Raw genomic sequence first — 26,364 nt, forward strand, 5'->3', positions numbered from 1 at the left:
GATATAAAAGTCATCAACATATAATGCCAGAATCGTTAATTGCTTGTTATTTCTTTTTATATAAACACATGGCTCACATCTATTTTGTACATAACCATTGTTAGTCAACAAAACGTTTACACTATTATTCCACAGCCTACTTGCCTGTTTAAGGCCATATAAACATTTCTGTAACAAACAAACTTTAGTCTTATCATATGAGAACCCTAAAGGCTGTTCCATATAAATAATTTCATCAAGACTACTATGTAAGAAGGCTGTGTTTACGTCCACATGTTCTATGTCCATATTTAATTCATTAGCAATACAAAACAAAATTCTAAGAGAAGTATGACGTACTACCGGTGAAAAAGTTTCAGAGTAGTCAACACCCGGTTTTTGACTAAAACCTCTTGCCACAAGACGTGCTTTATATTTTGTACTGTTACCTGACTCATCAGATTTTAATTTATAAACCCATTTGGAACTAACTATATTGCAGTCCTTTGGTCTATCAACTAATTGCCAAACATTATGTTTTATTAAAGAATTATATTCATCACGCATTGCTGTGAGCCAACAATCTCTATTAGGACTTGCCATTGCCTCATCATAAGATTGAGGTTCATCATAGATAAACCATTGACAAAGAAAAGATACATCTGATGAATCAGATAAGTCATAATCTTTATACCTATCTGGCTTTTTATTCCGAGTGGAACGAACCAGTCGTTCGCAACTGGTACTGGGAACCTGTAGCACTAAACCTTCCCCTCGAACGATAGTCTCGTTCCATACCATTGCATCTGACTGATTACTGTCTCTTTCACTCAGCACACTCTCCTCAGCACTTTGGAAGGAAGATTCCCCTGAAACTGGAGACAAAAATTCATTATTCCGCTCAGATTGACTAGAATTAATGACCATGTCATTTTCATGATTGCATGGACTATTGCTTTGCAAATCCATGTTATTTTCATTTGGACCTATGCTTTGCATATCCACATTATTATTAATATTTCTATTTTCAGTTGGAACCATGCTTTGCAAATCCAAACCTGAATAATTTTCATTTATAGGGTTGCTTTGCATACCTATATTATTATAAATAAAATTATTATTATTACTACTATCACAGTGTATCATTGTATTATCACAGTGGTTTAAGAAATGGTTTTCAAAAAATATTACATTTCTGGAAACAATTATCTGCTTAGGGTTAGTGGGGTCAATCAATCTATAGCCCTTAGTGTTCTCACAATATCCTACAAAGATGCAAGATCTTGATTTAGAATCAAGCTTATCTCTTTTTACCTGTGGAATAAGTGTCATAGCTAGACAACCAAAAACACGTAAATGGCTCAGGTTGACTTTGTTACCTGTCCATGCCTCCTCTGGAGTTTTATTGGGAACTGCTGCTGTAGGGCTTCTGTTCTTAAGATATATAGCTGTAATTACAGCTTCTCCCCAATACTCTTTAGGAAGACTAGCTTCACGAAGCATACAGCGAACTTTCTCAAAAAGTGTCCGGTTAAGTCTCTCAGAGACACCATTTTGAGACGGACTATAAGGAGCAGTAGTTTGATGAACTATACCCTCACTCTGTAAATATTTAGAGAAATAAGCACTGCAATACTCTCCACCCCTATCAGTTCGCAGACATTTTATAGAAAACCCAGTTTGCTTTTCAACAGTTGCTTTAAAATATTTAAATTTGGACAAAACTTCGGATTTATATTTTAATAAATAGCCATATGTTTTTCTAGAAAAATCATCGGTAAACGTTACCAGATATCTAGACTCACCCAGACTACATACAGGCATCGGACCACACACATCAGAATGAACAAGCTCCAACAACTGCTTGGAACGTTTTGCTTCACCCCTAGGAAAACTTTGCACTGCTTGCTTCCCCTCAACGCATGTTACACACTTGTTAGTGATTGCACCATGCTGAGTCGAGTGAATATTAACACCAAAAGCGAGTTTACAGAGAACACTTACCCCATGATGACTCAAATGTCCAAGCCGCTTATGCCATAAGCACAAGTCAGGTGTAACTTTGCCATTTTCCGTTGTGTCAAGCGAACTTTGTGGCTGGGACACAATATTCACATTGGTTACAGCTAAAGACTGCTCCTGTGAATCATATAAAACATTGTCCAAAATATAAATACCCCCCTGTCTGGTGGCAGATACAACAAGAACTTCCCCTTTGAAAACATAACATTTAGTATTATTAAATTTAACAGACAAAGCCTTCTCACATAATTTATATACACTAATTAAATTTGTTGAGAGGTCAGGTACATATAAAACGTCTGTAACTAATTGTGTCTTGTTATTTTTCATAGGAATCTTAACACTACCGTAACCTAGACATCTTAAGGTTGTACCATCAGCAACTTGTACAGTTCTATCACAATTTGTAATATAACTAAACCACTTTATTTCTTTACACATGTGCATAGACGCGCCTGAATCCACAATCCAGTCCTTGTTCTCGAAGACACCAAAACAGTTGGCCACCAATGCTGTTGTTGTGTTGCCTCGCTGTTCTTTCTTGTATTTAAAACATTTTGATTTTTTGTGTCCACTGCGTTGGCAAAAATCACAAACAGGTACCTTTTTAGCCTTACGGTATTGTTGCTTTGACAAAAGGGCCATATCGTCTCTGCTTTCAGTCCTTCGTCGACGTTCTTCTTCTTGCAACAACCTGGTTCGTACTAAATCACTGGATATTATACCTGTGTAGGCAACCGCTTCGAGACTGGAAACTATTATATCATATTCTTGTGGAAGACCGCTTAAAATTATCTCCGCCACTTCAGCATCCTCTATGGTACGACCAATATCTACCAATTGTTGTACAAGAGTGGTAATATGTTCAAAGTATTTCTCCATACTATTAAAATCGGCATATGAAGCGTGATGTAATAGTCTCAACAATGCGACACGCCTCCCGAATCCTTTGTCTTCAAAGACTGAGCTTAATTTGTTCCACGCTTGCTTTGCTGTAGTAACATTTCGTATATATTGCACACATATAGGTTTAACAGATAAACTTATACGAGCGAGCGCGCGTAAATCCTTTGCAGGATCGACAGGCTCAGCTCCTTCAACACAAGACCACAAATCTTCTATGATGAGTAAGTGACGCATGTTAAATTTCCAGATTACATAATTACTCACGCCTTCTAGCTTTTCATGATGCAGATATCCACTCGCAACAGGATTCGCAGAAGCCATTTTTGATGAGCTCTGGTGACAATGGGTGACAACGTGTTACCACGCGGTCCACGCAGTAGATGTATTTTCTCAAAATTTTCACCAAATCTTGTAAATCGCGTGATCGGCCCATAACCTCTTGAGTTTATTAAGGTTATACATGTAGTATAAATAAGAGTCACAGTGGAATTGCTAAGTTTTATTAAAACAATCAGAGCTAATTTACATTTTGCGTGTTCCCTATCGCAGAGCTGGCGGAAAAAGAGATTGTCACAGACAATATATTATAAACTAAGATGACATTGACAATTGACATTAATAGGTACACTATGGTTGTGAGTGCAGACAGATAATTATAAAATAATTAAGATTAGCAATATATTAATATTGCCTGCCCAATTGCAATTATCACTTTACAACATGTTTGTTAGCCGGTGGAAATAATAACACTTGTGTGTATTGAAATTATAGTTATGTGTAGTGTAAAGACACAAAATTTATTAATTGGTGTTAAATATTTTCGACGTTTGAGTTTACCTTGTACCGCTCAAAATAAATTTGGTTGCGATACAAGTTCATATTGTATTTGGTCTGAGAGTATATTTTATGATCGTATATATAATCATCTGTTTAACATTTCTTTCAAACACTCAGACCAATTATATAGAGACCTGCCTCGCTAAACGTTACCCCTCTGTCAAAGTACAAGATCAACGATCTAACACGTTTATGAAAACTGTTTCTATAGAATCGATGTTTTATTATTGTAATTGTTTTCATCGTGTAAAGAGCTCCCTAAAAATGTCGGTTTGTGTGGTTGCTTGGCATAAAAAACAGTCAACAACTTTAAGTTTACAAGTGGTTATATTTCATTTGTAAGTATTTCCAACTTAATTATATCAAATTTGTAATTACATACAATATTTAGATATTGTTTTTATCAATTCCTCTGATGGAACAGTAAACCATCGATCAAGTGATCGAATATTCTGTGTAACGAGTTTATGCGGTGTTATTGTTAGTTTGAGTAAAAATTACACGTGTGTGTATTGCGAATCAAATTTAGTTCCGTGTAGTGTCAAGAGTCAAGACACAAAATATATTTATTGCTTGTTAATATTTTTGATGTGTGAGTTTACCTCGCCACCTTAAAAAAACGACAGATAACTTTATTGGTGAATTAGGATGTGATGCATCTCCATATCTAATTCCTCTATGTACATATGTATCGTACTCTCAGACCAATTAATTACCTTGGACCTGTGTCGTACTCAAATTAACCAACAAAATTGTTTGTCGTTTTTTTAGGGGGACGAAGTAAACTCACACATCACACACCGAATATAGTCTTTAAACTACACACAACTATAATAAAATAAAATATAATTTAAATCAAAATACACACACGTGTTATTTTAACACAATGAAACTTCGATTGTATAGACGCACTTTGTATAAACACGTTAGATCGTGATCTTAAACTTTTGACAGAGGGGTAACGTCTAGCAAGGCAAGTCCTATGGTAATTGATCTGAGATCGTACTATCGTCTATGTCAATTGTCAACTGTCATTAATGATTAATTGTCTGTGGCGTTTCCTGTGCGCGTTTATTTCATTCGGCTTTGTGTGCGTAATGTAATAAAAAAACAAAAATATTCAATTAGCATTGAATTTTATTTTCATTTTTAACTCCATTAACTTTTATCATCCTAATACGGTAATAATTATAGTTATGTGTATTGCGTATTAAAGATAAACTACCAACGCGCGCCCTTTCTTGTTAGATTGATTTCAAAATGGCGTCAGAACGCGAGTGTGTTTATAGATTCGACGCGATGGCATGTGTGTTGAAAGCAGGCTAAAAATAGAGAACTTGCATAAAGCTAGTTGCATAAATTCTGATGAACAATGTCCAACACAGTGATTACAAACTATACGGACCTCAATGGGCCGTCGACGAAAACTGATAGTTCAGTGGTTGTTATTGTAAACAAGGATGGATCCTTGTCAGTGGATCAAAATTTATTGGATACTCTCATGGGTAAGAAATACTTTAAGTTTAAACACATACATATAAAAACATGATTGTGGTATTGTTTAAGAATATACAACCTCAAAATTGGTTTCTAAGCATTTAAACGGAAAAAATATAAATTTTAACCAAGGGTTATTGATATTGTAAATTAGAAATCTAAACTAATGGTAAATGAGAAATCCAAACGAGTATCCAAAGCTGCTCTAATAGCATCTTACCAAATTTGGCTAGGCAGGGAGAACAACACGAGCAGAGGAGGGAGGAGGATCAATCGTCAAAGAAATCCTTAACCCTACATCCTGTAGTCACAAGTCCTGAACTCTGCTCGGAGTTTTTCTCTTTATCACGCTATGGACCCGTCACCCGCACAGTGAATCTATGGAATGCTAAGATATTCGTCTCCTTCACAGCCTTGCTTGACTTCATAGTGTCTGGAGTGGCATAAATTGTTCATCTAAAATATTCTAAAAGTTTTTGTCTGAGCCTTACTTGCCTCTACACCATAATTATGCACCAAGCAAGCAAACTGAGATAAATTATTAATAAATAATATTTTTAATTGTAGATTAAATTTCTATCAAATACCTGTAACATGGTTCAGTTTACATTACATTTACTTTTATTTTTATTTACCATTTATACCATATCATTAGTTTGCATTAAACAGGCTCTAAAACTAATGAACTGATTTAAAAATTATTTCACTGTTGGGAAGCTACACTATCCCCAAGTGCTATAGGCTATAGTTTATCCCCATATTCTTACAGGAAAAGGAAACATGTGGATACAACCGCAGTCCGCTAGTATTACTGTTCAGTAGATTAATCTGACAAAAATAATATTATGTGTTGTGTCGTCAACATCATAAGATCATTAATGTAATGTTGAATTTAGTGTCCTTTCTGAACAACGAGGTTTATGGTGTACACAACACATAAAACAAAGTCCGGGAGCCTTTAAAAGCCAAGCAGTTGTGTGCAATATCAGATGGATATACTTACTTGTTATCATTTTTCAGGTACAGATGGATCTCAAGCTGCCGGTATAAGTGTGGTGAGGGTGGGTCATGAAGGTAAACCTGATGATGCAACTGACTCAGAAAGCGAAGATGATAAAATTCCCCATGTTACATTATCAGTAGACAGCTATTATGATGAACCACAAAGCATCATTAAATATGGTAATGTTTTTAAAATGTTTGTTTTATATTGAAATCCATCATCATTTCAAATCTATACTAATATTATAAGGAGGTAAAGTTTGTGTGATTGTAGGGGGTATATCTGGATCTACTAAATTCATTTTTAAAATAATTTTACCAATAGAAATCCCTGTACTGCCAGGTAATAGAACTATGTCTAATTATCTTTATGGTATATTATAAAGACTATAAAGATAATAATTAGACAGCTCAACTTACATTAAATATTAATTTGTTAGAATATGTCTGAGTGGTTATCAAACCATTTGAGGTTTCTACTGATTGAGGTTAACTAGCGGTAGCTTTGAGTGCTCTGTGACAGCTTACTTCTATATGATGAATGCTGGACCTGATGAAATATTTTTTTATCTTATGGTATAACATTCTGTATAAAAATAAACTCCAACATTCAGTATGTGTAAAGATGCCTTTACTTGAACATACTTTATATTAAAAATAAGAACTATTCAATTTATAATAGTGACTTATTATGAATTTTAAATAATGGCATGTTCCTAACATTATTTTTTATTGTACCAGACAGTGGAGCAGAAATGTTGCAGTCATTAAGAATAGAAACAAGAGAAAACAGCTTGGTGGGATTCCAAAACGACCACTGCTATACACCACTTAAATCACCAAGCCAGGGTTTACCACAAAGAAGTGAACAGTTTAAATTTGATGACCCTGTCATTGAAATAACACGTACACCACCACCAAAACCAGTTACTACTCCAAAAAAAATCACCATTCTGGAGCAACAGATAATACCTAAAGGAAAAAAGATTGTCTTAAATACAGCAGAGCCCTCTATTATTCTAAAGAGTAACGATTTATTAACTAAACCACTACCTGTGTTTACGAAAGCTAAAATTTTGAATGAAGTGGGAAAAGCCCCTGTGACAGAGGAAAATACAGAATCCTCATCAATCAGTTCTTCAGGTGACAGTATAGCTGACCGAGACTCTGATTCTGATTACAAAGAAACAAAGGACAAAACAGTTGCATTCAAACCGAAAAAGCTCAAATCGAAACCCAGGATTTTGAAGAGTGTTTCTAGAGTTGTTAAAACAGATCCTAAATTAGCACCAAAATTAAAAATCAATAAAGCTATACTAAAGAAAGATATTAAGGAAAAGCTTTTAAGTAAAAACCCATACTTGGAAAAGAAACAGGTGGATTTAGAAAATTTGATTCCTGCTACAACTGTGACTGCAACTCTGACCACTCCTTCAGAAGCCAGTAAGTCTGCTCCAAAAGTAACACCAAAAATTATTAAGAAGGATAAGAAAACACCAGCACACGTGTCTGCTCTATTAACAGATATGACATCATTATTTTCTACACCAGATGTTATTAGGAGGGTTTCAACAGAAACTAAAGTTCCGGCTAAAATAGACAAAGAAACTGTACCTACTAGGAAATCTGTTGACAGTAGTAAACCTGAATCCTGTGAAGAAAAAGCAGTAGCACAAACAGTCCCAGATATAGTAAAAGAAGAAGTAAAACCTGTAGTAAAAACTTACATTCGACAAATTAAAGTCGGAGCCAATATTGCTGATAAACCTAAAGGTTACGACCCGATGCCCCAGCTGGATGATGCTAGCTTAGCACAGATATTGCAGGACAATACTCCTCAACCAATGAAGGTAGTGCCAAGTATATCTTCTGCTAACATTATTAACAGTCCTGGATTGGCAGGTCCACTCTCCCCAACATTAGATTTACTAGCGGGCTTACAACCTGAAGAAGATGGGTTAACTGAAGATCTGTTGTTGCATGTAGCTCAGTTGGTAGAGAGTTCTGAAAATTTACAGGAAGTGATAGACAAACAAGTTTTGGGCAAAGTGGAAACTCCAGTAAAAACCATCCAACAACCTTACCAACACCCTCAGGCTACTAGTAATCTCTATACAACACCACAAAAAATGGTAAAAAATGTTGTTCCCCGTAAAGATCCTATTGAAATTGTCAGAAAAGATGGGCGGGTCATAACTTTACCACCTATAGAGGCTCCAGCCACAAGGTCATCTAAGAGGAAAAATCAGATGGATACCTCAAGCACAGAAGAGAACATGGTAATTGCATCCACCACACCGACTCGGCCAGTAGTAGTTACACCAGAACCAGTAGTACAGCAAGCAACCAAACAGTACTCAAACAAGAAATTGATACCTAAAAAACAGGAACAAGTACAATCTCCACCTCTTGAGAAAATTACTGCCGAGTCACAAGAAAGCTGGAATTCAGAAGACGATCCTAATAGGTATGAAATATCTTTATCCTAATAGGAAACCATTGTTTTTGTTATCACTTATTTCTCTGGCAGAGATAAAGTTTGAGATTCAATATCCTGCTTATTAAAATTTAGAATTTTAAAAAGTTACTATGTTACAGTGTCAGTATACAGTTTGTTGTTATAAAAAGTTTTCTTTTTTTTTCACTAAATTTTTTCAATCGTTTACTTGATTTAAAAATAACAATAAACTACTTACAGGATATGGTGCATATGTAAACAACCACACAACAATAGATTTATGATATGCTGTGATGGATGCGAGGACTGGTTCCATGGCAAATGTGTCAACATCACCAAAGCCATGGGGCAACAGATGGAGGAGCAAGGAATTGAGTGGAGGTGCCCCAATTGTGTTAAGAAAACTCCGTCTGCAAAGAATATTAACAAGGTAAATCTATCTTGTCATTTCTTATGCTCATATTATAAAAAAAATCTCCAGTTGTTTGTTTTACTAATACAAATACAAATTCTGTAACCATTCTGACAGTACCGAAATGTTATTGCATTTTATAAATCAACGATTGTATGAGGTAACAGGCTATTTTAAAAATATTTATTTGTTTTTATGGTTTCATATTTCACATTCAGTTCTCTTTTATTTAAAATATTTACTAAATTGTTATAATAATAAATACTCACATCATAATTATATTCAAACCAAGTAGTTAAGCTTAGAATCAAAAGGATATTCTGTTTGTGGTCAATAACAGTAAAACTAAAAACTAGTAATCTACAGTATCACTTTCATAAAATTATTGTTATTTTATTTTAATATATAATTTAATACTGTTTTTTTTTTTTGCAAAATATACTTAATTATAGGGTAACTCAACTAATGAATGAACTTGTCTGTAATATTGTAAAATATACTGGCTGTTAAGTTATTTTAAAATATAGTAATTTAAAAGCTAATATCAGATGAAGCTGTCACCTATTTAATAACTGTTGACTAGAATTGTCAGTTTCGTTTTCTCCGGTATAAGTGAAGAAAATTTAACATTTTGTGTCATAGGTGGCCTCCATGGCAAAGGACAATGCTGGAGTAAGTACTTCACCTGCTATAACAAAAGAAATAACCTTAAAAACTACTTGCATTGTATGTAAGAAACCTGCACGAGCTAGTAGCATTTACTGCAGCGATGCATGCATACTCAAACACGCCCAAGACTCACTCGGCAGCCAGCCTGCCATCAAAACTGACTCCCCCAGTGGCAAGCCACTCGTGAAATCACACTCTGAATCTAGGGTAAGCAAAATTATTACACTCTACTTTGTAACTAATACCGGGTTGGGATTTTAAAATTTAATAACAATATAAACTATTAATCAAACAAATTTTTAACTGATTTTTATAATGTGTATTATCATAATTCTCTAATTTATGTATATATTATACTTTAACTATATAACATAAAAGGTTTTTGTAAATATTGACATTAAAATAAACATTATTCTAAAAAACAATTTATTTACAAACAGTATATAATACATAATTTTGCATACCAACTAAATATTGCCTGTACAATCACGTGATTAATTTCTAAAATAGATAATATAAGTCAATGTTACATTACTGAAAGGCATTTTAAAGTAATTTGTGATAGGGTAAAAATTTATAATATTTTTAGGTCATTGTTTATGAACGGAAATCTGGGAGGCTCCTCGCGGGACCAAATGCTCCCACGGCTGAAAATCTTAAGATTTGGCTTCAAAAGAATCCGACCTTTGAGGTTGTCCGTCCTGGTACGCTGGCCGCTATCAAGCCCAATGTTATACGGAAAAAACTGACACAAGAACCAAATAAGATTCAAACTACACTAAACTTTGCAAGGATCCCCAGGAAGAATGTTGAACAATCAGAAGTATCACCGCAAATTAAAACTCCTCAGCAAGAACCGAAAGAAAAGGTGTTAAAAACACTTCTACCTTCACCCAGAGAGGAAATAAAACCAACACCGAGGCCCAAAACACCGAGCACGCCAAAACTGCAGCAGCAACAATTATTTGAAACTCCAAAGTCTGCCAACAAAGTTGTGAGCGAACCTAAGAAACTAGTTCGATCAACATTAAGCAGATCTCAGTCATTCACTGAAAAGGTTTGTTGGTATTATTTCTAATTACTCGTAATTGTATCTTCTCCAATGTTAAAATATCTGACTCAAGTCTAAAACATTCCCTACCTTTCCTACCTTTGATTAATTATTTTACAATTTGTACCGACTTGTGGAATGCACATTTTGCTTAATTTCTGGATAATAATGATAATGTTTTTTTTATATAAAAAAAGCAGCTAATACTCTTTAAAAAACAATGGTTTTGATGATGAAGTTACAGAATAGTATTTAAAATCGACAATTTTTCCTATGCTATTTAGTCGTTGATGACAGTATAAGAATCGTAAATCCTGTATATAGCCCGAAAAACTTCCGCGACAACATCACTGACTCATTCATATAGTTATTTAATATTACGATTACGAAAACAAACTTTAATGTATTACAATAGGGACCAAAATATTATGGTAGTTAATTCTGCACATGTAAAGTATATTTTACGTGTAACTAATATAATAACACCTAGGTATTGTGATCATTCAGTATTGTGAGCACTTTTAGGGCACTCAGGTAGGCGCATTAAATTGCAAATTTTTTTTGCAAATTAAAAAGCCTCTGATAGTCAATTATAAAAGTTCTTCTGAATAAAATTTGTATTGTTGTAATATTAAGTGCAGTGGCGTAGCGTGCCTTGGAGGGGCCTTGTATAAAAATTATTTGATGGGCCCAAATGAAGGGTAAAGATTTATCACAAAAGAAACAAAAATGCTCGCTTAATACAGAGTAAAATCTATTTCCATTTCAAATTTCAGCCAAATCGCTGCAGTAGTAGCGGCGTTAAAGAGTAACAAACATCCAAACCAAACTTTCGCGTTTATAATATTAGTAGGATGTTTCTAATTTTTGGGCGCACGCTTAACCGGAGAAGAACTGTTTTTTTTTTACATTTGACATTTCTGAAGAACTTGTGGTGAACATTTAACTAATTTTGCTTTCAAACGTTGGGGTTGTAATCCAGAGGCCCCATATCATTGATACGGCTGACACGGTAACTACGGCCCTGATTAAGTGACTCACAACACAGCTGATCTATTTATGGTGTAATTTACAAAATAGTATTAAAACTGATGTGTTTTACGTTCACAACCTTGGTATGTTTACACTATGATTATAGCCGATTTTGACACGTTCTCGGTAATTGTTTCACAGCAAGCGCCGGCAGTATCGCCGTCCACGTCGCGACGAAAGGACTCTGACAGAAAACCCAGGATGAGTTCCGAGGACCCCATACGTGATAATGTGAGGAAATCATTACAAGAACAAATATCACAACGTATGGCGGAGAGTGATGGATCGAAGTTCACAGAAGAGGAGATACAACAGTTCGCGAACGAAACTGAGCTGGAACTTCACGAACTGTTCAATAGAGACGTGGGGATGAAATACAAAGCCAAATACAGGTCGCTGATGTTCAATATAAAGGATCGCAAAAATTTGTCTCTGTGGGAAAAGATTCGTAAACGAGTAATAACACCCAAACAATTGGTATGTTACACTTTTTTCATTACAAACTGTACTTTTTTACTATATTTATATATTAAATATATTGTAGTATTATTTTAATTAGAATAAGTAATGTTTTTGTTCAGGTAAGACTTTCACCAGAAGAATTGGCGAGTCAAGAATTAGCCGAATGGCGGGACCAACAAGAAAAACATCAATTAGAATTAATCAAAAAATCGGAAATTGATCTTTTAGCAGCAAGCAAAACATATGTATTAAAAACGCATAAAGGGGAGGAGGTAAACTGTCATATTTTATTTCATAATTTATAAAACTTAACACTAACTGAATCTTACTCAACAAATAGCTTTTACTTAATATTTTTTTATATTTTAAATTTTTTTGTAGGTGATGGAAACAAAAAAATCGGTAACAACTGAATTGGATCCAAATGTACCAGTGGAAGATTTGGTCTCAGCAGTGAACGATGCTATCGGCGACGGTTTACCGACCGATGGCACGACACAGCCAGAAGAGCCTGAGTAAGTTTAAAAGTTATTAAATTTTTATAATGTGAGTTGTAAATAATTAAAATTGAAAAAAAAAAACGCATATTTCGGTTTCATAAATAATAATAATAATAATAATATCGTTTATTTGCAAGAATAGTGAAATTACCTTTTTTATATTTACAGGATTAAAAAAGATACGCACAAAAAACATGGCAGCAGTAAAAAAAAAGAAAAAGACACGAGTACACGAAAGAAAGAAAAGGAATCGAAGAGGGACTTGGAAAAGAGGTCGCGATCGTCGAGACGAAAATCGGAGGTCAAGGAAAAAGAGCGGCGGTCGTCACGGCGATCTGAAAGAAAAATGAGTCGATCGAGATCGAAATCAAAGGAGAAATCCAAACCTGAAGTGAAAGAAACTCGCGATCGTTTGAGACACAGATCACGATCGAGAGCAAAGTCCAAGAGGAGGTCCAGAGAACATTCCAGGTCTAAGTCACGGAGTCGAGGCAGGTCGCGATCGGTGCGCAGAGCGTCCCGTCGGTCTACTTCTAGGGATAGTATCAAGCGGAGGTCCTCGAGGGACGATATGTCCCGTTCCAAGAGAAGACGAAGTTTCGATGAGAAGATTAAGCATCGGTCCCGGTCGCAAGAGACTGTTTACAATAAAAGCAAAAATGAGTAAGTTTCTTTAAACACTGAAAGTGGGGATGAAATTTTTTGCTCGTTAATTTTATAGTTTGGGGTATAATTGGATAGGTCTTTGAAAGATATGAGGGGTCTTCTACCAACACTTTTCAATTTAGAGATCCGTTTGTAAAATATTAAGCTAATTTTTGTTATTTTTGAAGTTCCTTCCCTACATGCAAATTGAGGATGAATTTTTTATCATCTATCTTTAGGTGTGGGGTATCTTTATCAGTATTTTTGTGCATTAATTACATAAAGGATTAAAATGCTAATTTTGTACTTAAATTCATCATTATTATTATCAAGCCATACATTTGGCTTACTGTTGAACATGAGTCTCCTCGCAGAATGAGAGGAATTAGTCCAATATTCCGTTCACTGATTGAGACACATGGTATTTAAATTATTAGTTATTAAACAAGCGTGGTAATCTTAAACTTGGTTTATAAATTCATTATTTCCTTTTTGATCAGCTCCACAGATTCAGACTCAGTAGAAAGGCCAAAGTCTGCAATGATGAAAGAAATACACCCAGAGTATGATCCACACGAGCCAATGATAACATCTGCATTCTCTGAGGAGGACTTGAGGAAATCTCGCGAAGATGTGTACGAGGACAGTTATAAGAATGAGGTCACCGAATATGGCAATGTTGATTATGATGTGATTAAACCATTCTCTATCACTACAAATGAAGGAAATGGAGCTATATCGCCGCCAAAATATGTGGAGAAACAAGACAAAATATCTGGTAAGTATAATACAACACATAGTATAGACAGACACTGTGACAGACTCTTTTATAATATGTATAGTGTATATTAGATATTTGAAATATTTTACTTTTAAATCTTATACAGGAGGGAAATACTCCCGAGTACCTTGTATAATAATAACTAGTACTTCAGTCATTTTGAAGATTTCAATTGAGCTGAAAGTTTTTTAGCCATCATTATTTACTATGGTATAAAATTTTAACATAAATATTTCTTAATAGTAGGATGTTAAAAAAATATTTAATATCATCTAACTTCTTTAGAAGCTGAAAGTGACCAGGAGCCGACAAGTACCGTAGATCATTCAGCAGCAATTGTGTGGAATGGTTGTATTAACATGGTGGACGTGGCCAGGTTCTATGTGGCGGCGCACGAGGTATATTATGTTGTGAATCCTTTTACCAAAGACAATATATCTGGGGCTTTAGCCATGTGGCACGTCGATTTTCTTACTACAATCGATAACACTTTGAAAACTAACAAAATGTATGGAAATGACAGATTCAATCAACAACTTGATTGACCTGTCGATAGTAAATGACATTCCCATACATTTTTAAAATTTTCGAAGCGTTAGCGTTTGTAGAAAGAGAATCGACGAGGCAGGCAATGGTATGGTTTGTCTATTTTTTGAACTTTGTTTGGTTTTTGAGTAGTAATTAAGGTGTACAGATTAGCGTTTGACAGAGTACCTTTTTCAGGAATTAGAAATCTGAGGTTTGGTGAAAACTGCGTAAAAAGCAGTTTTCAGACGCCGCAGATGACTTTGTTTTTTTTTTGGGATTGTTCAATTTTTACATTACTATTATTATGATTAAACATCAATAGCTCAGTGGTAAAGGGGTCAGACTCACCACTGAGGGGTGGTGGTTCGATCCCCACCTGCTGGACTCCCACTCCTAACACTGACTTCAACTGTGGTATGTGAATATTTGTCTTCAATATAAATAAAAGAAAGTCATGTTAGTTACAGTATTTACAACTCAAGAACAGACTGATTTGGCTGAAATTGGTGGAGAGATAGCTTAGAACCAGTAGACGGAATAGCATACTTAGGATAGGGGTAGTATAGGGATTGGGTAGGTTATAGGTAGGGTAGGGGTAGGGCTTTACGCGGACGAAGTCACGGCGGTCTGCTAGTATTTAATAAATATGATCTTATTATATATCATGATATTCCTTAATATAAATAAATTATTATGTATTGAACAGAAAAACAAAGTATTCTTTCTTGTTATTTATAGGTGTCAGGCAATGCTTTAGATCTAGAAGATGACCTTGCAGCGGAGCTGGACATTGTGGGCAGGATAAACCCGGAGACAGTGTGGGACTACATCAGTAAAACAAAGAAAACCAGCAGCAAGGACATTATCATCTTGAAGCTGCAAGCCGCGAATGATGAAGAGAAAATGCAATACATTGCTCTATACAGCTATCTCAGTAGTCGGAATAGGTATGTTGGAAAATTTTCAATAAATTTTTTATGATATTATTATATACATTTTTATTGTTTTTTTTTGGCATCAGTACACTAATTTTTTTTATAGATGTCATATAAATGTGCATACTACAGCAATACTATATATATACAATAATACATACTACATTCAATTTGATTAAACACATTTTCTTGCAAGAAAAATCCCAATTACGTATTTTTTTTTTAACTGACCCAGGATACGAGCCCTGGACCTCATTGTCTGTAGCTGAACCAGCTAACCAATGAGTCAATTAGCCTAATAAGAATAATAGATGCGCATTTCGACATCTTGCTATGTCAGATTGGGCTCGAAGTATGGTGCACTATACTAACTAGTAAACAAAATACATAAATGAATTCCAGGTTGGGTGTAGTGAAAGTGTCTAACACGGCGACAGTCAAGGACTTGTACATAGTGCCGGCGCCCGCCAACACCCCGCTGCCGTCTGTGCTGATGCCGCTAGACGGCCCCGGCCTAGGGGAGGTCAAGACCCACCTTCTCATCGCTATCATCATTCGGCAGAGGAAGAAGCGAGCAGCCACGACCATGATCAAAGATATCGTGCCGGCAAAGGTCAGTTTATAGCCTCGACCCATGCATGGAATGCTAACTCACATGGACTTGTAAATCGGCATGAATCGAAACCGAAACACTCTGTAGTTATTGTGGACGTTCATTTGTAAATATCTAATTAAAAAGACGATTAAATATAAAAAAGTAAAATGGACAAGAAACCATATCATGAAAAAAAATCATAGGAGATTTCTGTTCTACAAAAGTAACTAAACTAATTTGTAAATCTTAGACTAATAAAAATTAGAGTGTATCTAGTAAAAAGTGGATGCACAATCAGCGACCCCACTCAATGAGTGCCAAACACAACACATACATACACACACAACACATACACACATATTAGCGCTCAATTCAAGTACCCGCATTTGCAAATTCAACCATAAACTCAATTCTTAAGGTTGAATTTGCTCTGAATTTGGGATTGTTAACAGATTAGATGATGGTTGATGGTGAAACATTAAGATTGTCAATTTGGTTTAGTTATCACAAAATTCTATTATATATTTTTGCATTACGGAAATGACTACCAATCTTAAAAATACTACTAATCTCATAGTCACATCTATAGTATTTAAATCAAATCGTAATATTGATCTCAGATTATTATTGATTGTGAATAAATAAATAATATATAGAAAATACACTAGAAGAGAAAATTGTAATAATGTGTTGAGATTTATTTCAATAAATACTTGATGTTGTACAGTAAATTAATTAATTTTGTAATTATGCCAATTTAACATAATTTATCATGATATGTATAATTTGCTATGTAAAAAAATAAAAGTAAGTAAATTCCTTATCCTAATCCTATCCTAACACCCACCTCATTATAATTCGTTATCTTTATTTTATCCTGATTATTTTATTCGTGAGAAAGAATATAATTTCACTTTATACATGTGGAGGTGCAGCCTGTCACGTACAGCAGAATGTTATTTTTAATTTTCTTACTATGAACTAGATGGCGCTGCAACAAAAAATGTTTCACGATATCTTGTGTTCACTCTAAAAGCACATTAAGTTGAACAGTGTATAATTACAATACATACATTTTGCCGTCATAGATAAGGACAAAGGGTCTGCGGTTGGATCACTATCCTTAATTTTTGAGTGCCCTGTGCTACACTTTAGAGGTGAGACATACTTGCAAAATACAATACCAGGGCTTTCAAGTACGAGTGTTTAAAAATACTAGAGCTAAATACCAGGTTTTAAAAACTTGAAAGTATTTGGCAGTGGTCGCCTGTGCCAAAGAAAACTAATCCATATTGTGATGGCGTAAAAGATTTAAGCATTTAGCATACATAGGTTAGGGATATAGGGACAGAGAAAGCGAATTTGTTTTATACTATGTAGTGATAAGGAGCACTATCGTATCAACGGAAAAAATACTTGAAAGTATTTTTAATGTGCAGTCATTCCCATACATTTCTAGTTTTCGAAGCGTTAGCGATCGTAAAAAAAGAGACTCGACGTGCCACTTGGTTAGGGAGGCTGGTATAAAAACCTGTTTACGTAAATACTTCTCACCTCTACTACACTTAGCTTAGGGCAATATTAATAATTGGTTCTACCTGAAAATTGTCACTTCATGCTTCTACTATAGGGTGATTAGGGTTCAAGTATAAAACTAATTTTCAATATTATCAAAAAGAGCCTTTCCTAACGTAGGCTTATTTAGGAGGAGGAGGCTATTTTTTTAAAAAACATAATGGAAATCCATTATGTTTTTTAAAAAAATAGAACACTTATTGTGTCATGACTATAATTGTTAGGCGACACTTTTTGTAAAATGATGTGTTATACAAAGTTGTAGTACATTATTTTATTCTAACATCAATAGTTTTTACAGTGCACGCGATGTAAACAATAGTTTAGGTATTTTTGTACACCTTGGGTTACATTATTGGAGTTTTAGGAAGGAACCCTATTATTTTGAAAATATAATAAAGCCTATAGCACTCAGGGATAGCTTTCCAACAGTAAAATGATTTTTCGAATCAGTGCAGTAGTTTCGGAGCCTATTCATTACACACAAACAAACAAATCTTTCCTCTTTGTAATGTAGTATAGATATATAAGTATTTAAGTTAATTTTTTTGATGAATATTTGCCATATCTTTTAAATATGACCAATATTCTCATTCCCCTCTAACTAGAGTAAGACTGTATTGGAAGTGGGTACGACTATAGACCAACAGGGCGGGGATCGAACCAAAATCCCTCGGTCCAAAGCGGTCGTATTCCACCCGCTCTTACCGTTGAGCTTTGAAAATTGCATGCACTATATTATTTACTAGCCGACCCGGTCAAGCTTCGCTTTGACTTATGTGCATTTCTTCCATATCCCTACTCTACTCTACCCCTACCCTACCCTACCCCTTGACTCTTAAACGTTTGTATTGAAAATAGAAAAAATTTTCTCACCTTTTAAACCGTCTCTATACGAACATTTCAAGACCAAGATAAGATAATTCCGTCCAGCCAAGTTTTAGCGAGACTAATGAACAGCAATTCATTATTATATAAGTACTAGCGGACGCCCGCAACTTCGTCTGCGTGAAACTCGATGTAAACTTTCAACTACCCCTACCCGATTTTTCTCGCCGTAAAAACCATCCTAGAACTTCAAACGTATATTTTAAAAAAATAATTGGCCAAATTGGTCCAGGCGTTGTTGAGTTATGCGCTTACCAACGCATTTTGCGATACATTTTTATATAGATACAGATTACCGGACCAGATTCGAATTTGCGTCCTCGGAATCGAAGGCAGAGGTTAAATCCACTGGGCTATTGAGTGTTGTAATAACAGTAATGTTGGTACGCCAGGTGGCGCGCGAGTCTCGCAAGAAGTCGTACACGCCGCCGCTGTCGCCGCGCCGCCGGACTTTGCCCCTGCCGACCTACACCACGCCCGCCCTCTCCAACTCCGTTAGGGACAAAATTGCCGCCTCATTAGGTAAGTAAAAAAAAAGTAATCCGGTCAACTTATCTTCAAAATCGGTGAAATATTAAGCATAGGGTTTTCTTTTATTAATGGGGTCCCGTTTTAACCCTTTGGGTACGGTAATATTACTAGCCCGCGCTACAGACGACCCGTTTTAAGAAAAAACTAGATAAAGTTAAAACTGACGGACACTATCTACTCACGGACGATTTAAAGACGATACTGCCTGGCGATTTAGCTCAAGTTAATGAAAATGGTACGATTTAAAGACGTCGTAGGTCATAATTATCGTTAGATTTGGTCAAACAAAATTACTAATATTATTTGTGCGTTTATGTTTATAGTTCACAAACTGAAAAATGTCACATTTAATGTAAGGAAGCTAAAACTGTATGAATTTTCATCTAATTACGATAAAAGATTTTTAATAGATTTTGAAATTTTATAATCTCATTTATTTTGCAAATATCCAGACAATCTTTGCTTTTTATGTATAAATTAGTTAACATTGACCTTATTTACCCGAATGTATCATAAAAATCAACATATTTAAACCTACTCATCATCCCAATTAAGAAAAGGAAAGTGTTTTTTCCTAATTTTCGTAGCAATTATAGAAAGAGAATAGATATGTAGGTAAGACGGCTAGAGCCGCAGTCCTCACGGTCGGTTGGTTGCAGCGGCGGCGGACGAGGAGGAGGCGTACAGCCCCGGCTCGTCGACGGGCAGCAGCGGCGCGCCGGCCGACTCGCTGCGCACCAAGATGGAGGAGCTCAACCGCCAGATCGAGGAGCAGAAGCAGCAGATACTGAAGATGGCGCAGGCGGACTCCTCCGGCGCCGGGGAGGTAAATCATCATCATTTTAATGACCCATATTCGGCTCACTGTTGATTCGTTTCCTCTCAGAATGAGAGAGGTTAGGCCACATAGTAACGATCAGATACAGTGAGTCTTTACAAGCAACGTGGTGAAGGCGGTGAAACCCATAAAAAACAAATGTCACGCGTCTCCTTGACATCCGCATAAACAAACTTTTTTCATAATTTGTATTTCAAAATTAACCCTAACAACAATTACGTAATATAATAAATAATAATCAATAATTACAAATGAAAATATACTCTATCTTATTTCATTGGTTTTTAAAATATTTAAAAACATATGACGCCATTTTTTTGAATTACTTATATTGAAAGTTACTGATACTCTGTATACAAAGTAATTTTTAGAGCATAACTTCCATGATAGGTACCTACTGAGAAATGGCAAGCAAAAGTTTGAATTCCGGAGGTTCTGCTGATTTATAGGAAAACTTGTGTACTGGAGTAATTAATCAATGTAGATGAGGCCGCCAGGGACGTGCCATGTAATTATGAAAAAAGTCGTTACCGTAGTTGCTTCTGCTCCAATGCGCTAATTGCGATTTATCGACGCAGAATATATTTCAAACTACATTTTATCGGTAACTAGTACTTTCTGCGTCGTATTTTCCTATCTTTGGTACATGACCAATATTTACTTCTCTCCACCATACAAGCGATAACTCTATGGTAGGAGTAGACACGATATCCAGCCTTGACCTCTCAGCCTTGAGTCTAGTCCATTACCTAACCATAGAGATACCCATATTCGGCTCACTGCTGAGCTCGAGTCTCCTCTCAGAATGAGAGGGGTTTGAGCAAATAGTCCACCACGCTGGCCCAATGCGGATTGGCAGACTCCACACACGCAGAGAATTAAGAAAATTCTCAGGTATGCAGGTTTCCTCACAAGGAAATTTCCTTCAATGTTTGAGACATGTGATTAATTTCATAATATGCACATAACTGTAAAGTTGGAGGTGCATGCCCCGGACCAGATTCGAACCTACGCCCTCCGAATCGAAGGCAGAGGTCATAACCAGTAGGAATTGTCATTTTCAGTCTATATTAACGGACCACTACAGGGCCAAGGCCCTTAGCCTTCTGGCACGTCGATTCTCTGTCTACAAACGCTAACTAAATTTATGGGAATAACACATCCCATCGATAACTTGAACACGTGATCTCGTGATTACGTGAAAACTTTAATTTACAAATATTTTTTTTTATTTAAATTCAAATATTCAACAGCCAGCCAAAACGCTATCGGCCATGATGGTCTATATTTTAACTTTTTCTTGACGTCGAGTCAACAAATCCTTTACCAAACGGAGCGATTGATAAAAATATTAGTTAACAATTAGTTTGACGTTTAGTACATCAAGTAACATTGTGACGTCACGTCACAAAATGGAAGACAGTGTTTTTGATTAAAAGCATAATTTTTATATGGAGTTCTCTATGAAATCCTTAACTTTTATTAATTGATATCGATATATTTCGGACCCTTATTCTATGTAAGAAATTAATATTGTTTATATTTGATGAGTCAACCCTAATGTTGTTGTTTCAGAACGAGGCGTACTCGCCGTCGCGGCCCCTCACCCCTCCGTCGCCGTCGCCGTCAACAGTCGTGCCGCTGGCAGACATCGCTCTACCTTCAAATCTCCACGAAATTCTTGCCACTATCAAGCAACGGTCGGAAACGAATGCAGAAGTTTTACCGAGCACAGATGTTGACATGCGTACATTACCTTTACCCTAACTCATTCTCCACAATAGATCAGTTAATACAGTGCTAAATAGTAGTAGTACTTACATAATAGCCTTCAATACACAAGAATTATTATTATAACAGAAACACCATTTACAATAATCTTAATATTTCTTTTATTCGAAATAATCTCTTCGTATATGGCGTAGCAATAATATAGAAATATGCAAAGCATATTTGCTGTAGTAAGACTTGGATTTATTTGTGTGCAATAGGAGTGTAATGTGTTTTATGTCTGCATGATGGTGAATTTACTTACACACAAGTGTATTTTATTGTTTTTTAATTATTTTTATCAATAGTACACATTATGAAGTTTACAAGTTTAAGGTAAATTGTTGTAGAATAAAATTAACAGTGTCTTCATATAGAGATGTTTCATATATTGTACAAAATTAGACTTAATTTTAAATGATTTAATATTAAAACCCTTTATTGTAAAGGAATAATATACATTTTTAAATCTAAGTAAAAATAAAAGAATGAAATAAATATTTCAAATATTTTATTTTCTTATTCTTTCTTACATATCATCATAATATAGTGACCTTTTAGATTTGAACTTCTTTTCATTCATAGTTAGTGAACTATTCCTACGTACATTTTTGAAACTTTTGAACAGGTCTTGTCTATTCAGGGAAGTATTATCAAATCTCTTTTGCATGGCTAATATTTTAGTTTCCATTAGTTTTCTCCTTGGAATATGTCTCAGTGCAAACTCCCAATCACCTGTGAGTCTTAAATCTAAAAGTATTGGTATCATGTGATTTATATTCAAATTTTTCTTTGAGCCGGGTGCCCATTCAATGTATCTGTCTAGAGGCAGTTTAGCCATTTTTAGGCCATCTTTCTTTGCTTTTGCCAATGACAGAGGTTCATTATTCATCTGAAAAAATAAATAATCATTTCAAATGTCACACTTTATCAACAATACAGAAAAAAATAATGAGTTATATCAACCTTATCAACCATACAGCCAACAATGTACACTGCCTCAGGGTCAAAAGAAGTCAGTTCTTCTCTGCAATGTGGTGTTAAATACACAAGTTTCTCTTTAGGAAATAAATCTAAATAGCTCTCAGAATGTATATTCATAGGGAACCATGGCTCTTCAAGTGATGGTATATTCTTTCTTAACTGTTTCATAAATTCCCCATTTGGTTTAACATTACACATGTGCAAGTTGAAGGGGTCCTTGTGAATTCTGTTGTCGCCAAATAAAAAAGTCATCTGTTTTGCAGCATTTAGGGTTTCTCTCCATACCATATGCTCTTCATATGAACAATCTATAACAACAGATTGACCATAAATGATGGATCTGAGGGCCCTGAAATTTTACTTCTTAAAATACATGGTCAACAATGTGTTCTAAAATTATAAAGAGGTAAAGTTTGTGATGTTGTAGGGGTTAGTCTATATATCTATTCTCTATATCTGGTGACATCAGACTTGCCTAGTAACAACCTTACCAGTAAAGACGGTCAGTGGAATAAAATCCAATGAACTCAGACATGCAGGTTGACTGCTTGAACTCTATTCTTAAGGAAGTTTCCGATTGGGTGATACCAATTTAGTTTAGTTCAACGTAACCGAATGCAGGCATGTCTACTCACAGCATTGTAAAAATTTTAAAACAATCTTCAAACAAGCTCAAATATTTAACAAAAATACCTGTAATTATCAAACATATTCATACTGCTATCACGAATGCGTAAGAACAATGATTGGTATTGGATGCCATATAACAGATCGTCTGGATACTCTCTAAATTCTTCTAGTGGTGACTCCTCCAGCTGTTTCTTTCTTGCTTCTTTTCTAGCCTGTTACAAAAAAAAAATGGTAAAGTATGTGCCAAACTTACAGTCCACTGTGAACTTAAGTATACAGGGTGCCCGGGAGTATTTCCCATAACTCTGGGATTATGTTCTTTACCGAAAATTAATTTAAAATGTTCTTATATTAATATTTTATAGGTAAATAATATTTCTTTTATAAATAGATCTTAAAATGTGTCTCTTATCATTCGTTATAATTCTGACGTAGCCGTGTTTGACGTATTTAAAAATACAAGGATAGATGAAGGCATGTGTTACATGGATAGTCAGAATTATTTAAATTACTTTGTATAACATAAAGAGTTTTATTTTTTTATTTAAAAAAATATTAGTTATGCTGTTTGGGTCATATAAGTGGACTTGTTGAAACCTTGATGTTATGGGAAATCTTCCCGAGCACCCTGTATAGTTGAGTTGGAGTAACTAAAATCTAATGAAAAGTGCATTTATTGATAAACAGAATTTGCTTACTTTTTCATTTTCTTTTTTCTTTTCAAGTTTAAAAAGATATAGTAAGAAATTATTTCTTTGATTCCTAGTATCCATTTTCAATAATCGCGCCCACTTGTCTTTTGAAATATAGTCTGGTGCACAGCGGCCATCTTGACGCATGACTTCTACTTCCAGCATGAGCACTTTTAACTTTTTTTCTAAATTGCTATCTCCTTTACACAGGTCATTGACAATTGCATCTAATAATATAATTAAACATTAAATTAATTATATTTTATTAATAAATTCAATTAAGGTAGAAATAATAAATAGCTTTTTATTTCTAAACAGCCAGTCAACATTTCTCAGACAACTTATTTCCAGTAATAAGTTATGTGTTTGAAAAATATTTACAGTATGTCTCACTAGTGTCGCCTGACGTAGGCCTCCTCCAACTGCTTCCACTGCATTTTCAGTTAGGAAATCAAATTAATTTATTTCAAGTTTGCCTGTGCACCTTACCTTCTTCTTTTTTTCATACAAAAATAGTACAAAATTAATTATCATGTATCATTAATGGTTAATTTAATTACAATGAAATCTCTGTAGTGTCTAGATCTAGATAATTTCTTCAAATTTCTAATTTAGCTCAACCTTGTCAAGAACAAAAAACAAGCTATGCTTACACGAATTTTTCTAGATAAAGTTACGTATCGATTGTTTTAGTCTCGACAGACATTAAATCCATTTCACTATATTGACATAATTTTAAATAACTCAGTTGGATATAACAATAAACAGTGCAGTTTAAATACTTACCCGAATCATCTTCAATTTCTGCATTTAATCCGTAATATCGGAAAGAAGTTTGACCAATATTTGTATTATTAAAAGTAAAACGTGAAAGGAAAACAGATTTATTTTTAATCGGTCGTCGTAAATGCGATACCAATGAACGAAGACAAAACATGATTCTTATTTCTTGTTTTAAAATGTATTAAATTCTATTAGATTAACCCACGTTTCTTTTTCATTAATTTAATAACTTAATTACTTGTAGTTTTATTCATATGCACGAAATTAATTATGATTATAATCAACATACAATTTTATTTTCAATTAAATCTATTTTCAAGCACCACCACCAACTATAACTTAACCTCAAAATTCAAAAAGCAAAAAATCCTCAAATTTAAAATTTTCTAAGTTTTCAATACAAATCCAAAGAGTAAGGTACATACACGAAATCGTTGGGTATAGCAGCGCTATTATTTCCGCAAACGGAATATTTTAGAACTAAAACTGCGGCGATTTTAAATGGAGATTTTTGCATTAATTTTTTTTGTTAATTTGATTTATATTACACCCCTAGACCAAATGACTATATGTAGAACATAGTTGAAATTAATGTACGGCTACTGTCTGATTTCTGTACCTACTAATTTATATTCGCAATCAACACATGCACAATCCTATTCCTATGTCCAAAAGTCTTTGTACTGAAGCTCTGGCCCCTTGCACAAATTTCAAAAAACCACAAATAAAAAAAAATACTGCTATACTAGTAATGTTTACCTTAAGGATAACAAAACTAAATTTTTATAAAAAAAATTATATATTTTTTTAATTCTGAGGGATCTATACTAATATTATAAAGCTGATGAGGTTGTTTTTTTGTTTACTTGAACGCGTTAATCTCGGGAACTACTGGTCCGATTTGAAAAATTCATGCAGTGTTAGATAGTCCATTTATCGAGGAAGGCTATAGGTTATATATATTATTCCCACATTCCTAAGGTAACGGGAACCACGCTGGTGAAACCGCGCGGCGTCAGCTAGTTGTAAAAAGGAAAATATATAAATAATTTTCCAACTTTATCCCATACAAAAACGAAGCCATTTTGGAACCAATGATGAATAGCCAATGCGCCATTTGACTGACACTTGACACCAAGGGGCCTAATCTTCAGTACAAAGACTTTTAGACATGAGATTGCGAAAATAGGTACATACAGACAATAAGTAAATACAGACAGTAAGCGTACATTAATTTTAAATAAGTTCTAAAATACATAGCCATTTGGACTAGTGGTGTATAACTAAGGTATGATAATAATCCTGAGTTCGAATCCGGATAACAACATTTTTGTAATTTTTTTGTTTTTGCGGAAATAATGT

The 26,364-nt window shown here is 34.7% G+C and overlaps 2 protein-coding genes across 5 annotated transcripts; one reads left to right on the top strand and one right to left on the bottom strand.

Moving 5' to 3' along the window:
* The first annotated feature begins 4,789 nt into the window (after positions 1 to 4,789).
* LOC112043019 (death-inducer obliterator 1) lies at positions 4,790 to 22,424 on the top strand. Of its 3 annotated transcripts, none has more exons than XM_024078265.2 (17): positions 4,790 to 5,249; positions 6,262 to 6,423; positions 6,985 to 8,710; positions 8,942 to 9,131; positions 9,756 to 9,989; positions 10,372 to 10,839; positions 12,007 to 12,342; positions 12,447 to 12,599; positions 12,709 to 12,842; positions 12,996 to 13,490; positions 13,973 to 14,250; positions 14,539 to 14,651; positions 15,520 to 15,728; positions 16,119 to 16,329; positions 19,167 to 19,296; positions 19,965 to 20,131; positions 21,719 to 22,424. In XM_024078265.2, exons 1-17 carry the CDS (start codon positions 5,117 to 5,119, stop codon positions 21,908 to 21,910), a joined length of 5,331 nt encoding a protein of 1,776 aa, XP_023934033.2. In that variant the 5' UTR covers positions 4,790 to 5,116; the 3' UTR covers positions 21,911 to 22,424. The 3 variants fall into 3 exon arrangements, with proteins under 3 accessions (XP_023934033.2, XP_023934034.2, XP_052738613.1); XM_024078266.2 differs by having other exon boundaries at positions 9,756 to 9,785; XM_052882653.1 differs by lacking the exon at positions 9,756 to 9,989.
* Positions 22,408 to 25,384, bottom strand: LOC112043022 (mitochondrial ribonuclease P protein 1 homolog). 2 transcript variants are annotated; one of them, XM_024078269.2, is made up of 5 exons: positions 25,006 to 25,384; positions 24,226 to 24,446; positions 23,591 to 23,739; positions 22,880 to 23,246; positions 22,408 to 22,805 (listed from the first exon to the last, which is right to left on the bottom strand). In XM_024078269.2, the coding sequence occupies exons 1-5, from the start codon at positions 25,154 to 25,156 to the stop codon at positions 22,443 to 22,445; spliced, it is 1,251 nt and encodes a 416-aa protein (XP_023934037.2). In that variant the 5' UTR covers positions 25,157 to 25,384; the 3' UTR covers positions 22,408 to 22,442. The 2 variants fall into 2 exon arrangements, with proteins under 2 accessions (XP_023934037.2, XP_052738635.1); XM_052882675.1 differs by lacking the exon at positions 24,226 to 24,446 and having other exon boundaries at positions 25,006 to 25,352.
* Positions 25,385 to 26,364: the final 980 nt, after the last annotated feature.

This window comes from Bicyclus anynana, chromosome 1 (genome assembly GCF_947172395.1).
Source record: "Bicyclus anynana chromosome 1, ilBicAnyn1.1, whole genome shotgun sequence".
NCBI classification, from domain to species: Eukaryota; Metazoa; Arthropoda; class Insecta; order Lepidoptera; family Nymphalidae; genus Bicyclus; species Bicyclus anynana.

Coding starts and splice junctions, on each gene's coding strand:
- LOC112043019 (XM_024078265.2), top strand. CDS start 5,117: ATGTCCAACACAGTGATTACAAACTATACGGACCTCAATGGGCCGTCG. Junction 15,729..16,118: donor TATCTCAGTAGTCGGAATAG/GTATGTTGGAAA, acceptor AATGAATTCCAG/GTTGGGTGTAGTGAAAGTGT. Junction 19,297..19,964: donor CAAAATTGCCGCCTCATTAG/GTAAGTAAAAAA, acceptor GGTTGGTTGCAG/CGGCGGCGGACGAGGAGGAG.
- LOC112043022 (XM_024078269.2), bottom strand. CDS start 25,156: ATGTTTTGTCTTCGTTCATTGGTATCGCATTTACGACGACCGATTAAA. Junction 24,447..25,005: donor AGAAATTGAAGATGATTCGG/GTAAGTATTTAA, acceptor TTATATTATTAG/ATGCAATTGTCAATGACCTG. Junction 23,247..23,590: donor AATATGTTTGATAATTACAG/GTATTTTTGTTA, acceptor GTAAAATTTCAG/GGCCCTCAGATCCATCATTT.